We start from the raw sequence: 14,980 nt of genomic DNA, 5'->3' as shown, positions 1-14,980 counted from the left end.
AGGGTGTGATCCTAGAGACCCGGGATTGAGTCCCACGTCGGGCTCCCTGCACGGAGCCTGCTTCTCCCTCTGTCTGTGTCTCTGTCTCTCATGAATAAATTTTAAAAATCTTAAAAAAAAAACACAAAAAAAAACAAAAAAACAAAAAAACAAAAAAAAATTTCCTAGGTTTTAGGATTGAGAAATAGTGAGTTATCATGCTGGCCAGGCACAGGTAGGCAGTGAGAGGAGAAAGGAAGGCACAATTCCTGTATGTCTTCATGGGGAAAAATATATATAGATTTCTTATCAATCAATATTAAACTCAAATAATATGGGCCTTCTCCTAAAGTGTCCACTGTGTTCATCCAATAAGTGTAGGAGGTTACTTTTCAAATTCTGGATTGCATTGCATATGTTATCTGCTTCAATAAACAAAACAGATTCAAACATTTTGCTTCGAGAAATTATGAGCCCCCTGAGCATCCAGAAACAAAAAAGCAAATCTCAATGCAAAATATGGTACACAGAAGTTCACACACAAAAAACACATACACACAAGCCAAAACTCTTCCCAGCTTAGTAGGAGGTTACAATGGTGGCACTAAAATTAGCTTTAATAGGCAGGTGCTAAAAAGATATTGTGGTAACAGTCAAGTCTTGAAGAAAAACAATACTCTAAAGTCCTAGCCAGGGAGGCAGATTTTATATTTTAGAACAGTCTTAAAGTAAAGGTCAATGCTGAATGCCAGTCTATTTATAATCGTATATAGATAAACTGTGTTTTCTATTACAGTGTTTAAGATGTGGGTGTGTAGGGTCTGTATTCACAAAGAAAAAGAATAGAATGGCAATTACAGAGCAAGAGTATAAATGGCCAGAGGAAAAAAAGAGATATTTCTCTCATTTAAAAGAGAATCATTCATAGATGGACACAAGGAGATAAATACAAGGATATTCACTGTAGCATTGTTTGTAACAGAAGAAATTGGAAACAACAGAACAACTAAAATAAAATGCTTACACAGTGCAATTAAAGGAATGAACTAGATCTATATACCAGCGTGGATGGATCTCAAACAGAAGGGTGAATTAAAACATAAAAGCGAGTACAAAATAGTATGTTAGCATTTATGTAACATTTTTAAACAAATAAGACACAACCATATAGATCATCATGATAGGTACATTGATAAATTTATAATGATAAAATGGAAGTTATCCCAGAAAACTCATAATAATGGCTCTCAGCAGTTGAGGTTGCAGGGAAGGAAGGATGGTGTTTAAAAATAACTTCAACCACAACTAATGTTTTATTTCTTTAAAAAATATGGAAGCTAAAAAGACAGTAAGAGTAACAGCCTTGAATCTGGGTCATGGGAAGATGGACGGTTGTTTTGATCTTCTTCATGCTTTTTAGTAACTTTTATGTTTCTCCAAAGTACTAATAATGAATATAACTTTTTTTCATTCAGAGTGATCCGGTACCAATTTATAAAACTCAAGGCAACCCGTCTTTGGTTTAGTGGCAAGACTACCACAGACCATCCTCTTTGGAGGTATGTCTATTGACCTGGAAAGGGGGAGCATAAATATGAATATAGTTAAGTACCATGCTAACCTGGGAATCTTCAGGGTGCCTAGGTGGCTCAGTCCATTAACCATCTGGCTCTTGATCTGGCTCAGGTCATCATCTCAGGGTCGTGAGATCAAGCCCCGGGTCAGTCTCTTCACGCAGTGCAAAGTCTGCTTAAGAGCCTCTCCCTCTGCTCCTCCTACCCCACTCACCCCACACACTCTCTGTCTCTTTCTCAATATTTTATTATTTATAAAATAAATAAGATTTTATTTATTTGTTTGTTTGTTTGTTTGTTTGTTTGAGGCAGGGGGCAAGATCACAAGCCGGGAAGAAAGGTTAAGAGGGAGAGGAAGAAGCAGACAACCCATTGAGCAGGCAGCCTGATATGGGGCTCAATCCAAGGACACTAGAATCATGATCTGAGCCAAAGGCAGATGCTCAACCAACTGAGCCACCCAGGTGCCCCAATGAAACCTTACACACACACACGCACACACACACACACACACGGGAACTTTACCTATGTGTTTTGGTTATTTCTTCAATACTCATGACTTGGTATTAAATATTATGGAGGGGCAGGAACAGTAAAATAATAAAAGAATAATTTGTAAGGTGCTTTCTGGAAAACAGACTAAAATTTGAGTCAGATCAGTATTTTACCTCACCTCATATTCAGGTCAGAAAACAGAGCAGTAACCACAACATCTTTTCAATGATTTACTACCATGTAATTGTTAATCATTTTAATAGATTCTATCCTGGACAAACTCAGGAAATGAGAAATATTTCAGTACCATTCTAAGAAGAGCATAAGACTTAAAATGATATTACCTTGGCAAGTTCAGGCAGGTAACTATCTAAACCGGAACCAGAACCTTCAAATTTGCTTTGTTCATCATCTGAAATGGTAAAACAGACTACCTGAGTCACTTGTAATTGAATGTATTTTATTTAAAGCAGGAAGTCAAAGCCCATTTCTCTTTTATACTCTTAAATGCAGTGGTTTTCAACTCTGGACACCCATTAAAAACACCTCAGAGCTTTTTTATAAAAATACTAATGCTCAGGGTTGAGAGTCAAACTAATAACTGATACAGCATGCACACTGTCTAGAAAGAACCGATATTAGTCATAAACTACATGGCCACATCCATCAGACCCACTAAAAGTGAGGCCTGCCCAGGTCCTACTCCAGGCCCACCAAATCAGAATCTCTGGTAGGACAAAGGAAAAGAGAATTTTTTAAAGGTTCCCTGTAACTTATAAGGTACAAGCCGAGGTTGAGAATCATGGCTTGAGGAAGAGCTTGAAATAAAACATGAATTGTCAAGAACATAGCCAGGTTTTTCCCACCAATTTAATAAGGCTTCTGCCCATCTTTGTCTTGAAATTACTAAAAGATAAAATTTAAAAAAAATAAAAATAAAAAAAAATAAATAAAAGATAAAATTAATGATAATAATAATAACTATAGTTAGTATTTTAAGTGCTGACTCTACGTCAGGTGCTCAAGATATATAATCTTAATCTTCCCATCAACCAGCAAGTTCCATTTTATTCCTGTTTCACAGATAGGTAAACCAAGGCTCAGAATATGGACGTGGCTTGCACAAAGTCTCACAGCTGAAAAATGGTAATTCTGAGACTTGAACTCTTCCTTTCTGCCCTCAAAGCTGTAGTGCTTCCCATTACATGATTTACCGATAAAAATATTGGCAGGGTAGTAAATTCTAATGTGATAGAACTTCTGCTGACGAGCTCTCTGTAAGAGCTTACATCTGTCCCACTGATCACGTACCTATGCAATATCTATGGAAAGTAGTTTCCATACAAAACTAAAGACACCAACAAAGTATTCATATACCTGGAGAAAGCTGGATCCACTTACCTTCATGGGAGTCTCCATTTCGCTTTTCTTGCATTGCAGCTTCAAAGTTGAGCTGGAGAATCTTGTTTAGAATTGTAATCCATTCTTCCATTTCTGCTTCACTGTCTGCTGCCAAAAGATAACTGCTTTTGTCTTGCATCTTGAGCTCAAAAGCAAAACGCCTGACTTTGTTGTTCTGGAAATGGAATAGGGGTAAAAGAGACATATTTTAAGAAAATTAGAATGGCCTTAAATTTTTTTCCCTTTATTATTTGCTGACAGGTGCTACCTCATTGGCATTTTGGGGCAAGCTATTTAAAATGCAAGCCCCTTCCCTGCAAACCCCCAACACTATCTAACCTTCCCTGCTTAAATTTTCTCCTTTGTTTTATACCACCATTTGACACATTATGTATTTTACATATCTATCTTGTTTGCTGTCTCCTCAAATGGTACAGAGCTCCTTACCATAGAGATTGCTTTTGTCCAATGCTACATTTGTATTTCTAGAATACTCCCTGGCATACAATAAGCTTTTAAAAAAAATTTTTATAGAACAAATGAAATTTCACTGAAAATTTTCAACTTCTCCAGCTCTTTTTTTTATTTTAATGTAGTAGTGTGTAGCATCACGTTTTAAAAAGCAAACCATTATCTATCAATGGGTTTGACTTCCTTATCTGAATTTTCCCATCATTTGTGAGTGCCCAAAGATATCTGGACACCATGTTTACAGCCCTCCCTCATGCCTCCAGTTTTTACACTTATGAAAGAATGTCCAGCTCCAAGTACAAAAACAGTAGCCACATGCAGTAAATGATGGAGGATGATAGTGCCCTAGATCAGGGTTTCTCATCCTCTGCACTACTGACATTTGGGGCCGATAATTCTTTGGTGTGGGAGCTGTCCTATGCACTGCAGGATGTTCAGCAGCATCCCTGGCCTTACCCACTAGATGCCAGGAGCATAACCCCAGCTGTGAAGATCAAAACATTGTCTCCAGATAGTAACAAACCTCACCCTGGTGAGCAAAATCACTCCCCCAAGAGACAACACTAGAACGTAGTTCAGCTCTAAGGACCAGCACAAGATCCCTTGTATGCACAGACTGAGGACAACCTGTAGGGGGCAGAGAAGCCCTGGCCCACTAGATGCTAGCTGGTTAGCCCCAGTCCCCTGGGGCTCCTCAGCATCAGTGGCAGGGACAGGCTGACCCTCCCCAAGGCAGCTGTGTTCTTTGAAGCAAGCTTCTCAGACACACACAGGATGCTGCCATGCTGGACAAGGCCACACAAGCTTCATTCACATCAGACTTCATTCACATCAGGGCAAGAATCAGACAGGAGTCAAAAGGCTAGAGATGAAATATGTTTTCTGTCCCACTCACAACTGTGAAAATAAGTTAAAAGTGGGAGAGACATTAGACCTTGGTTCTACGTTGTATCCTTTCTCAACCTCAGTAACCTGATCTGAAAATAAGTGTAATCAACTTCAACATTTGAAAATACTTTTAGGCCTTAAAATTCTACACTAGATTTCTTTCAAGTTCATTTAAAAATCCCAGTTGAGGGGATCCCTGGGTGGCTCAGTGGTTTAGCGCCTGCCTTTGGCCCAGAGTGAGATCCTGGAGTCCCAGGATCCAGTCCAGGGTCAGGCTCCTGGCATGGAGCCTGCTTCTCCCTCTGCCTGTGTTTTCTGCCTCTCTTTCTCTCTATGTCTATCATGAATAAATAAATAAAATCTTTAAAAAAAAAAAATCTCAATTGATGCATTTTCTTTGAACCCATAGCATTAATTGCTTTTTTTTTTTTTAACTACAATGTCCAAAACAATTAAAAAAACAAAAACACCACACACAACTGTTGGCACTCACTTGGCTTACAAACAGATATGGATAAAGACTAATTACCTAACATTTTTGAAGCCTTTGTTATAATTAATTAAATGCTAAACACCATCAGTCACATCTACAAAAAGAATTTGAAGAAAGAGATTCCCTTGAAGTCAGAACCTAAGGTTAAGAAGAGCAATGCAAAGACTGATTGATAGGCCAGGATGCTGGATGCATATATCACCTATAAAATGTGCTGGAGACAGATGACAAAACTCTTAATATAGTTAGCTCTGCTTTCAACTTCTTTTTAAAAACTCAATGCCAGGGGACACCTGGGTGGCTCAGCAGTTGAGTGTCTGTCTTTGGCTCAGGGCGTGATCCCGGAGTCCCGGGATTGAGTCCCACATCGGGTTTCCTGCACAGAGCCTGCTTCTCCCTCTGCCTGTGTCTCTGCCTCTCTCTCTCCCTCTCTCTCTCTCTCATTCTGTGTTTCTTGTGAATAAATAAATAAAATCTTAAAAAAAAAACTCGGGGCAGCCCAGGTGGCTCAGCGGTTTGGCGCCACCTCCGGCCCAGGGAGTGATCCTGGAGACCCAGGATCAAGTCCCACGTCAGGCTCCCTGCATGGAGCCTGCTTCTCCTTCTGCCTGTGTCTTTGCCTCTCTCTCTCTCTCTCTCTTTCTCTCTCTCTCTGTTGTCTCTCTCATGAATAAAAAAATAAAATCTAAAAAAAACAAAACAAAACAAAAAAACAAAAAAAAACCCCTGAAACTCAATGCTGGAAAATTTAACTAAGTAACTTAAAAGGTACCTCAACTCTAGAATCCAAATGAAACTCCTACTTGGAAGTCCCACACAAGAAGTAAACTCCTGGTCACTGACAGCTCAACCTGGTACTGCCTACTTTACATTGCGGATAAACTATTTTGATATAATCTGGTTTCTACTATGGCAGCTTTCAGCTGAGGTTGGGTTAGTGGCTAAGGGTCATCCCCATGCCAATTAGCTGTTGAATCAAAAATAATTTTCAGTGCATTCTATTTGGTGCTATAGCTTGATCTAGGACCCCAATACACTTATGTGCATTTCATCATTTTGAGGGGGCACATCCTGCATAGCGTTTTTCTGTTTTTAAGTTGATTTCCAATAATTAAAAATACCAAGATTTAAGTAAATTTTTATCTTTCTGTATTTCTTGAAAAACAAAAAAAGAGATCATCTGGCACCCTTGAGCTGGTAGTCCAGCCCCGCAGCATCAGCCACAGCTGAGAGGGGGCTGCCCTGATGACACAGGACCAATTTGTCCTCCAGTTTATCACAGTTCTCAGCATTTCCTCTTACTTTTCACTCAGACCTCTTCTAATTTTTTAAGATTTTATTTATTTGAGAGAAAGAGCATGGGGGGAGGGGCAGAGGGAGAAGGAGAAGTGGGCTCCCCGCTGGGCAGGGAGCAACACAGGGATCGGATCTCAGAATCCTGAGATCATGATCTGAGCAGAAGGCAGATACTTAACCGACGGAGCTATCCAGGCACCCCTCAGGCATCTTCTTTTACTTAATTTTCCTGCTTGGCTATTGCAGACATCTGAGTCTGGACTTCTAACTTATATTGCTGGCCTGATGAGGTAACAGGGTCTGGACTTATTCTCCCATCGTAACTATAACACTGAGCAAAATAGATGAAACAACTGTTTTCAGATATTTGACAACAGTTAGGGTATGTAATCCCTGATGGACAGGAAATAAATGAGGGGAGCCCTGTCAACATTCTGTGGGAGGCGGTATCTGGGTTGTAGCCCAGGAAGGGGAACCCGGTCAGAGTCCTGCCATTCTCCCTGAGTCAAAGAGACCAGCCACAGTTCAAAAAGACCAGGGTAGCTACAACATACAGGACACAGTTTCCAGAATGTGAGCTCTCCCTGAGTTCTCAGCATGTAAAACAAAAGAGATCCAGATTTAGTAGCAAAATGTCAGACTCACGCATTCACTTTGTATACATTTTCTATATGCGTGTTATGCCTAAACAAAAAAGTTTACCAAAAAAATCAAAATGAAGACACATGAACCTAAATTTCAGGTCACTACAGGTAAAGAGAAGATCGAAAAGAACAGGGAATAAGAGTAACATCAGCCCCCCACAAGAACATGAGCATCCAGAAGATAATGGAGTGCCTTCAAATTCTAAGGTAAATTTCACCTTGGATTTATACATATAGCCAAATTATCAATCAAATATGAATGTGAAACCAAAAAATATTTGCAGGTAAGTTAACTCAAGAATTAACAACTCAGACATGATTTCTCAGGAAGCTACTTGGAAGATGTGCTCCTCTGAAACAAGAAAGTAAGACAAGACTGAAGAAGACATAGGATCTTGGAAATAGGGAATCCAACGCAAGGAGGAAGGCAGTTTTTCATAAGGATGGCTATCCAGAGGCCGAGAAAGTAATTAGTCCAGATGAGAGCAGGAAGGAAGGCTGCAGGAGCTAAAATCCTATCTTCCATCATATAATGTCCACAAGTGATGAATAAAAAGCAGCAGACATGCCTTCTCCAGCATTATGGAGGCACATCCCCAGAAAGAATGGTGGAAAAAGCTGAAAATGATCGTTTCGGGGGAGTGAGGAGTGGGTAAGGTAGAGGTGTTGCAGGCAGGAATGTGCATGTAGTGTTACTTTTCTGCACCATTTGACTGTTTGACCCAGATGAATGTATTACTTGGATAAAAATGCAATTTTATTTTATACACGTGAGTACATAAACAAGTGCACACCCCTGAAGATCAAACCACAGAGCTGTGTCTCCAACCTCCATCACACTGGACCCACAAAACAACCTTTCTTATAGAACAGTATTTCAGGCCAATGTCATTGGCCAACACTGAGTCATTTTTACGAAGAGTTCTCTGATCATGGTGACTGCATCTGTTGTGAGGGGTTGTCAAGGAGATTGTTCATTAATCGCACAGTGGCCTTTGTATGAGGGCCCCCACGAGAAATGTCTGAATGATCTTCATTCTGAGATGACTCGAGCAGCTTCTGACTAATTGGATTGTTTGCATCGTGTGCATTGCACTGCACTATCAAACGGGTCTCCCAGCTAGAAAGCAGAGACCCCAGATTGCCACCCACCCACAGCAGGTGACAGGTTTCTTTAACACTTTAGTTTTTTTATTAGCTGATTCCTCTCTATCTCCTCACTACCTGGACTCCTTGTTCACCTTTCTACTTTCAAACCCATTTTAAATTCATGTGATCCTGGTCCTTGTATGGTACTGCTTTAGGTCTTCCTGGAAAGTGGCAGGGGAGTGGATGGATGGTCAGATTGGGAAAGTGGCAACTTGCTTGCAAAGATAATTCTGTGAAGGTATGAAAGGACCTACACCAAATGGCAACAGCAGTTCTCCTGGAAAGGGAGAGATGGGGATTGAGAGGGACCTTCAGCTTATCTGATTGTTTTTTTATAATATGAGTACATTATAACATTAGTGCATTATGCATGATTAAAAATAATTTTTAAGAATAACTCTACAACTGGGGCACCTGGGTGGCTCAGTCGGTTAAGTGTCTGACTTTGGCTTAGGTTGTGATCCTGGGGTCCTAGGATCAAGCCACACATTGGGCTCCCTGCTCAGCAGAGTCTGCTTCTCCTTCTTCCTTTTCCCCTCCCCCTACTTGTCCTCAATCTAATAAGTAATTTTTTTTTTTTTTAAAGTAACTCTAGGGATCCCTGGGTGGCTCAGTGGTTGAGCATCTGCCTTTGGCTCAGGGCATGATCCTGGGGTTCCAGAATTGAGTCCCATATTGGGCTTCCTGCATGGGGCCTACTTCTCCCTCTGCCTATGTCTCTGTCTCTCTCTGTCTCTCTTTCATGAATAAATAAATAAAATCTTGAAAAAAAAAGTAACTCTACAACTGCAATAGCACTATGATAAAAATATCCAATGTTGGCTAAATTCTTACCATGTGCCAGCACTGTTCTAAGCTCTTTAAATACATTAATTAATCCTCTCAGTAACCATATTTGGGACAATTATCTCTATATAACAAATGAGGAAACTGAGAAACAGAGAGGACCCATGATGTCTCTGAGGTTTCATAGCTGGTAAGTGGTAGAGCAGGGATTTGAATTCACTCTGGACCTGAAACCCAGTCTTTTGGCTATCCTGCAATTGGTACTATGATCATAGTATAAAAGTCACCACTGAGAGGCCAAGAACTGTTCTGAGAATTTCCAAATTAATTCATCCAGCCCTCTCAATGTACCCTGTTAAGGAAACATGATCATTACACATATTTTGCCTGAGAAGAAACTTTCGGTAATGGCCTGTCCAAGGTCACACAGCTGTAAAGCAGCACAGCCATGTCTTAAACACAGGAACGTTCAGGCCTACCACAACAGAACTCTGTCTGCTTTATGTGCCAGCTTCTATCATGATGAAAAACAAGCCTTTACTCACCTGACAGTCAGCTATTCTATTTCCACCCTCAAATACTGCCACTCTTATAAGTGTTTGCTTAAATCTGCTCATTCACAGATGGCATTCTAACAGATAAGAAAACTTGACAATAGAACCCTATTCATATTTACCTGAACCACTCCCATACAGGAATCCAGAAATATTGATCCTTTTGGTTCTTTGGAGATCTTTTCGTCTTTATAAAAATTCAAATTGTAGGATCCGTCACCAAGTTGAAGCAGGTGGAAAAACCGTCTTTTAAATGACTGAGAGAAGAAGACACAGCTATTGTCTCAAAATGAAAAGAGTCACAATGTCCATCGATAACTCACAGCTATACACATATGTGAAAACCACTTCCATTCTCTTCAAAACAAACCCAATTCTGGCCAACGCATCAGGTAATGGTGAGTTAGATTAGGACTCTCCATCACATTTAATAATTTCAGTGCATTTAAATTCTGAGGCGGTGGTTCACTTAACATGCATGGGTCATTTTTCTCACCCACAGAATTTGATATTTTTACATAACCACCCAAAAGCAGTACAATGAGTTCCAATTTGGGATGCAGCACAGAAGGATGGAAACTTTCTCAAATCCCCAGGGTTTCTTGCTCACAGAACAGGAACTTTTCTCTGCCTCGTGACACTGAATGATTTCCCAGCCTCAGGATTATGATGGTCAGCATTTCCCCTGAGTTATTTTCTATCTCCCTGTCCATCTTTAACTCCCTTCCATTACTTCTCTCCTCTTTATTACTTATCCTAGTCTTTCTCTGGTCCCACTTATCTCCTGAATGGCTTTTTAAACAGTTCTGCTCTTCACACTTTGCAACCCCCTTCCAATCTAACAATTTTCCCTTTGGTCCTCAAGTTTTGCTTTTGTTGAGTTGGTCACAGTAGACCTCTCAGAAATGTTTAGATTTAGACCCTGGGTGATGCGCTTGGAGGTGCCATGGAACACTCTTGCAGGGGATACAGAGAAGAAATCCCATGTTGGCGACTGCACCTACACACCAGCCCAGTGATGGTCTCGTCATGCTGGTGGTCAGAGGGTGAAGCAGGGGAATGGGTAAAAGTGGGACGGTACCAATGGGGGTCGATCACCAGGGATGCATCTTACTAACCAGACAATATCACTTTTGTCAGGAAGAACAGCATACCCATTCATTTTGAGCATTATTTCCAAGACCTAGAGCAGAATGGGTTTAATGAGAGGGGAATGCAGGGTGATGGGCCGCCTTACCCTCATGGTCACGCTTATTGCACTGTTCATGTTGCCTTTGTACAGCCACCCGTGTTTGGTGATCCCACCCTTCTGAGAGCCGAGGGAGGCAGCATCCTAGGAGAGAAGGAAAGCTACAATCAAGCTCCCATTACTACGAATCCTGCTGTGAGTTTGGTCAAGGTGAAAATCATTCAGTTGGTGCCAGCTTGCCCCATCCTATCCCTTCCCTGGAGTCACCATCTGCCACAAGTCACTTTAGAGTCTGTTTGGCAGTAAAAGAGAAGGAGAAGCCTAATTCCTGAAAACTCTAGCCCATTTAAAGGCAAAGCTAGCTCCAGTCCAAATTTTTAAGTGTTTAATGAGCCACAGAGAGTACATACCATACTTGACCACTCAGGTTGTAAGGTCTCGCCTAGTTTCATGAAAAAAATGTTTTCAAATCATAACTCCCCTATACTTGGAAGACAAAAGCAAATTCCTGGAAAAGTTCCCAGAGGCTCAGTTCAGGGGAAGGTGAACGAAAAAAGGAAGGACATGGGAGGCAATAGAGAAAGGAGAGATGAGAGTAGAGGATGGGGCAATAGCATGGAAGGAAAGACAGGCAAGAAGGCAGAGAGGTAATGGAGAAGAGGGGAGTTGGAGAGGCACAGGAACATAGCTAGAGAAACCAACACACTCGTGTCTGCAGGTCCTGTCTCCAACTGTGGGCTCTGGAGCAAGTGAGGCAAGTGAGGCCACTGGCTGCTGCTGCAAATACATTAGGCACACACTCATACATCTGACAGACTGACAGATGACATGTGTACACACACAGTCTGGCCAATCTGCCACACCCTGACCCAGGGCCCTCCATGCCCTCTTGTGAGGCTCCCCTGTGGTCTCCTCGCCCCTCTAAGGCAGTGTCCAATGGACACTTGAGTACATATGGTAGGAAGAGAGGGCCACATGGTGTCACATTACCTGGGCTCACACTTTGTTAGACTAGTCTCTAATAGTGATCTTTCTTTTTCTAATCAAGTAGACCATTGCAGAGAGACCCATCTTATGTGTTGTTTTAGATCATCTCTATATTAGTATTGGTGGTTTTATTGTTCTTATTGCTGGCAATAATAGAAATAACTTGCCTGTCTAGGATTTTAGAGTGTGTTGTGCGCCCTTACATGCATTATTTCAAATGGTTCTCCTCTTACTACCAATCAGCACCAAGTTTTTCTTAGTATCTTTTCATTTTGAATGACCACTTACTCTTCCCAGAATTATTTTAAAAGTGGTTTCTAGGGCAGCTGGGTGGCTCAGCAGTTTAGCGCCACCTTCGGCCCAGGGTGTGATCCTGGAGACCGGGGATTGAGTCCCACCTTGGGCTCCCTGCATGGAGCCTGCTCCTCCCTCTGCCTGTGTCTCTGCCTCTCTCTCCCTCTCTGTGTCTCTCATGAATAAATAAATAAAATATTTTTAAAAATAAATAAATAAAAGTGGTTTCTAAAATAATTTGCTACCATGAACATTTTAACACGCTTGAATAGCTGGCGTTATAGCTTAGCTGACAATAAATAAATAAAAATAGGAACACCCCACCCCACCCCCCACCCAAATCACAATAAGGTATCTAATACTGACTAGGGGATAATGAGAAATGCAGAAACAGGCAGCACCAACTTTTCATTAGGTTTCCCTTACTCAGTCATCTTAATGCCCAGCTTTCTTTATATACTTCTCCAAAAGTAAGGCAAGTGGGCTTGTTTTAAAAAAAGAGAAAAAGAAAAACTTCTTGGTACCATATACTACACTCAAAGCCATTACTTAAGAAAGAGCCATTTCAAATCTACTGGTGGCCAGATTGTGTCAAGATATCCTGTTGAAAAACAACCTAAACTTAAGGTCTCAGTAATCTTCATATCTTTTAACAACGTAGCCACATCTTATTCAGGCCTTTGAAAATAATCTCAGAACAAATAAACAAGACAGGAAGAACATGCAATGCTAAGCAGTCAAGTTGAAAGGGAGACCTTATTTCAATCAATCCAACAATACATTTTTTAAAAATTCTTCCCATTTCAAGTAACATTCCATCTCCTCTTTGGGCTAATATTTGGTAATTTTCCAACCAATCTTGTAAATCTGTAAACTAAATCAATTTTTAAATCTGCAAGCGATCACCTACCTCATCTTTGTCAACCTCCTCATCAACTTCATAGACATGAACTGGAAGTTTATCCAACTTGGCTACTTTGCTTTAAAAAGAAGAAAGAAGTTTATTTTATAATCCACGAGGAGATGTTGCATCTCTTCCCCCATGAGAGGAACCAACATTTACACAAATCCAATGTTTTTATTCTTCAACTGAGTGAAGCCAGCAATCAGGACACCTGGGTGGCTCAGTGGTTGAACATCTGCCTGTGGCTCAGGGTATGATCCCCAAGTCCCGGATCGAGTCCCACATTGGGCTCCCCACAGGGAGCCTGCTTCTCCTGCTGCCTGTGTCTCTACCTCTCTCTCTCTGTCTCTCATGAAAATAAATAAAAGCTTCAAAATAGAAAGAATAAAAACAGTTGACACTACTGCTCCTCAAAGTGGGTGATCCAAGAATGAGGAGCCCCCCAAAGCCACATAGAAAAGCTGGCATAGGTTGTTGGGAGTTAGATATATTAAAAATGGGAAAGTGTAGGGGGTGACTGGGTGGCTCAGTCTGTTGAGTGTCCAACTCTTGATCTCAGCTCAGGTCTTGATCTCAGGGTCGTGAGTTCAAGCCCCACAGTGGGCCCCGTGGAGCCTACTTTAAAAAAAAAAAAAAAAGGGAAAAGTGTATTAATAAGTAAAGACTTGGTAGAATAACTTTTAAGACTTATTTCATTTATTTGAGAGTGAGAGAGAGTGCGCATGAGCAGGTGAGAGGCAGAGAGAGAATCTGAAGCAAACTGCCTGCTGAGCACAGAGCCCAACTTGGGTGGGACTCGATCTCACAACCTCAAGATCATGACCTGAGCCAAAATCAAAAGCTGGATGCTTAACTGACTGAGCCACCCAAGTGCTCCAGGAGAATAACTTAAAATGAAGTTTATAGGCAGCCCGGGTGGCTCAGCGGTTTAAGCATTGCCTTCAGCCTAGGATGTGGTCCTGGAGACCCGGGATCGAGTCCCACATTGGGCTACCTGCATGAAGCCTGTTTCTCCCTCTGCCTTTGTCTCTGCCTCTCTCTGTGTGTCTCTCATGAATAAATAAAAAATCATAAATAAATAAATAAATAAATAAATAAATAAATAAATAAAGTTTATAAGAGAAAAGGAAAATGGGGTCATGGCCTTTACAGTGGGAGGTATGGTCTTGATGATGACAATGTTAACAACAACAGCACAGTCACAGCTCTAAGCAATGTGCTTCACATGTTTTATCTCCTTCACTCCTTTAGATCCTAGGGGCTGGAGTTAAGAGCATTTAATTGATGAGAAGACTCAGGCTCACAGAGGGCAGAGTGAACAAACAATGCAGGCAGACTATAGAATCTATGCTCTTAATCGCTGTTAGAATCCCCCCTCCTTTGGGGTGCTGGGTGGCTCAGTGGTTGAGCATCTGCCTTTGGCTCAGGTGGTGATCCTGGGGTCCTGGGATCAAGTCCTGCATCAGACTTCTCGGAGGGAGCCTGCTTCTCCCTCTGCCTATGTCTCTGCCTCTCTCTGTCTCTCATGAATAAATAAAATCCTAAAAAGGAAAAAAAAAAAAAAAAAGGAATCCTCCCCCTTTCTTACCACACAACTGGAAAATTATTAATGCTAAAGGTGAAATCAACCAGTGTTAAAAGCATACCATCTAGTAAGTTCACTCCATCTCATAGTCTGTTCTATGATAGCTAGGAGAATAGTCTGAACCAGACTGTCAGTGAGGATAGATTAATCCAACCCAATGGAAAGAACTTAAAAATCCCCAAGTAAGTATTGGGTAAAAATAGAACTAGAGAGCATACCCATCTGGAGAAGATAATGCTGCAAGGAGGGAGTGTTTTCAGCTGAGGTTTAAACAGAGTCAATCGGGAAGTT

General features: G+C 41.1%; 1 protein-coding gene and 1 long non-coding RNA gene across 37 annotated transcripts in view; one reads left to right on the top strand and one right to left on the bottom strand.

Moving 5' to 3' along the window:
• DOCK9 (dedicator of cytokinesis 9) overlaps positions 1-14,980 on the bottom strand; it is a 279,512-nt gene that overhangs the window by 110,707 nt on the left and 153,825 nt on the right. For all 31 annotated transcript variants that reach the window (XM_077855103.1, XM_077855109.1, XM_077855120.1 and 28 more), the window contains exons 5-9: positions 13,111-13,180; positions 10,968-11,063; positions 9,853-9,987; positions 3,450-3,624; positions 2,393-2,460 (exon numbers count right to left, since the gene is read on the bottom strand). In XM_077855103.1, coding sequence (XP_077711229.1) covers positions 2,393-2,460; positions 3,450-3,624; positions 9,853-9,987; positions 10,968-11,063; positions 13,111-13,180 — 544 coding nt within the window. The remainder of the gene's footprint in view (positions 1-2,392; positions 2,461-3,449; positions 3,625-9,852; positions 9,988-10,967; positions 11,064-13,110; positions 13,181-14,980) is intronic.
• LOC144287790 (uncharacterized) overlaps positions 1-14,980 on the top strand; it is a 31,164-nt gene that overhangs the window by 2,652 nt on the left and 13,532 nt on the right. Inside the window, exons 3-5 of one of the 6 annotated variants that reach the window (XR_013355541.1) lie at positions 1,455-1,538; positions 7,340-7,448; positions 11,013-11,114. This is a non-coding gene — a long non-coding RNA (uncharacterized LOC144287790). Of the gene's footprint in view, positions 1-1,454; positions 1,539-1,665; positions 1,834-1,861; positions 2,418-7,339; positions 7,449-11,012; positions 12,376-14,980 lie in introns of those variants that run through there. The other 5 variants (XR_013355540.1, XR_013355542.1, XR_013355545.1 and 2 more) reach the window with 5 other exon arrangements.

Source organism: Canis aureus, chromosome 17 (genome assembly GCF_053574225.1).
Source record: "Canis aureus isolate CA01 chromosome 17, VMU_Caureus_v.1.0, whole genome shotgun sequence".
NCBI lineage: Eukaryota > Metazoa > Chordata > Mammalia > Carnivora > Canidae > Canis > Canis aureus.
This window is presented reverse-complemented; position numbering and strand designations above follow the sequence as displayed.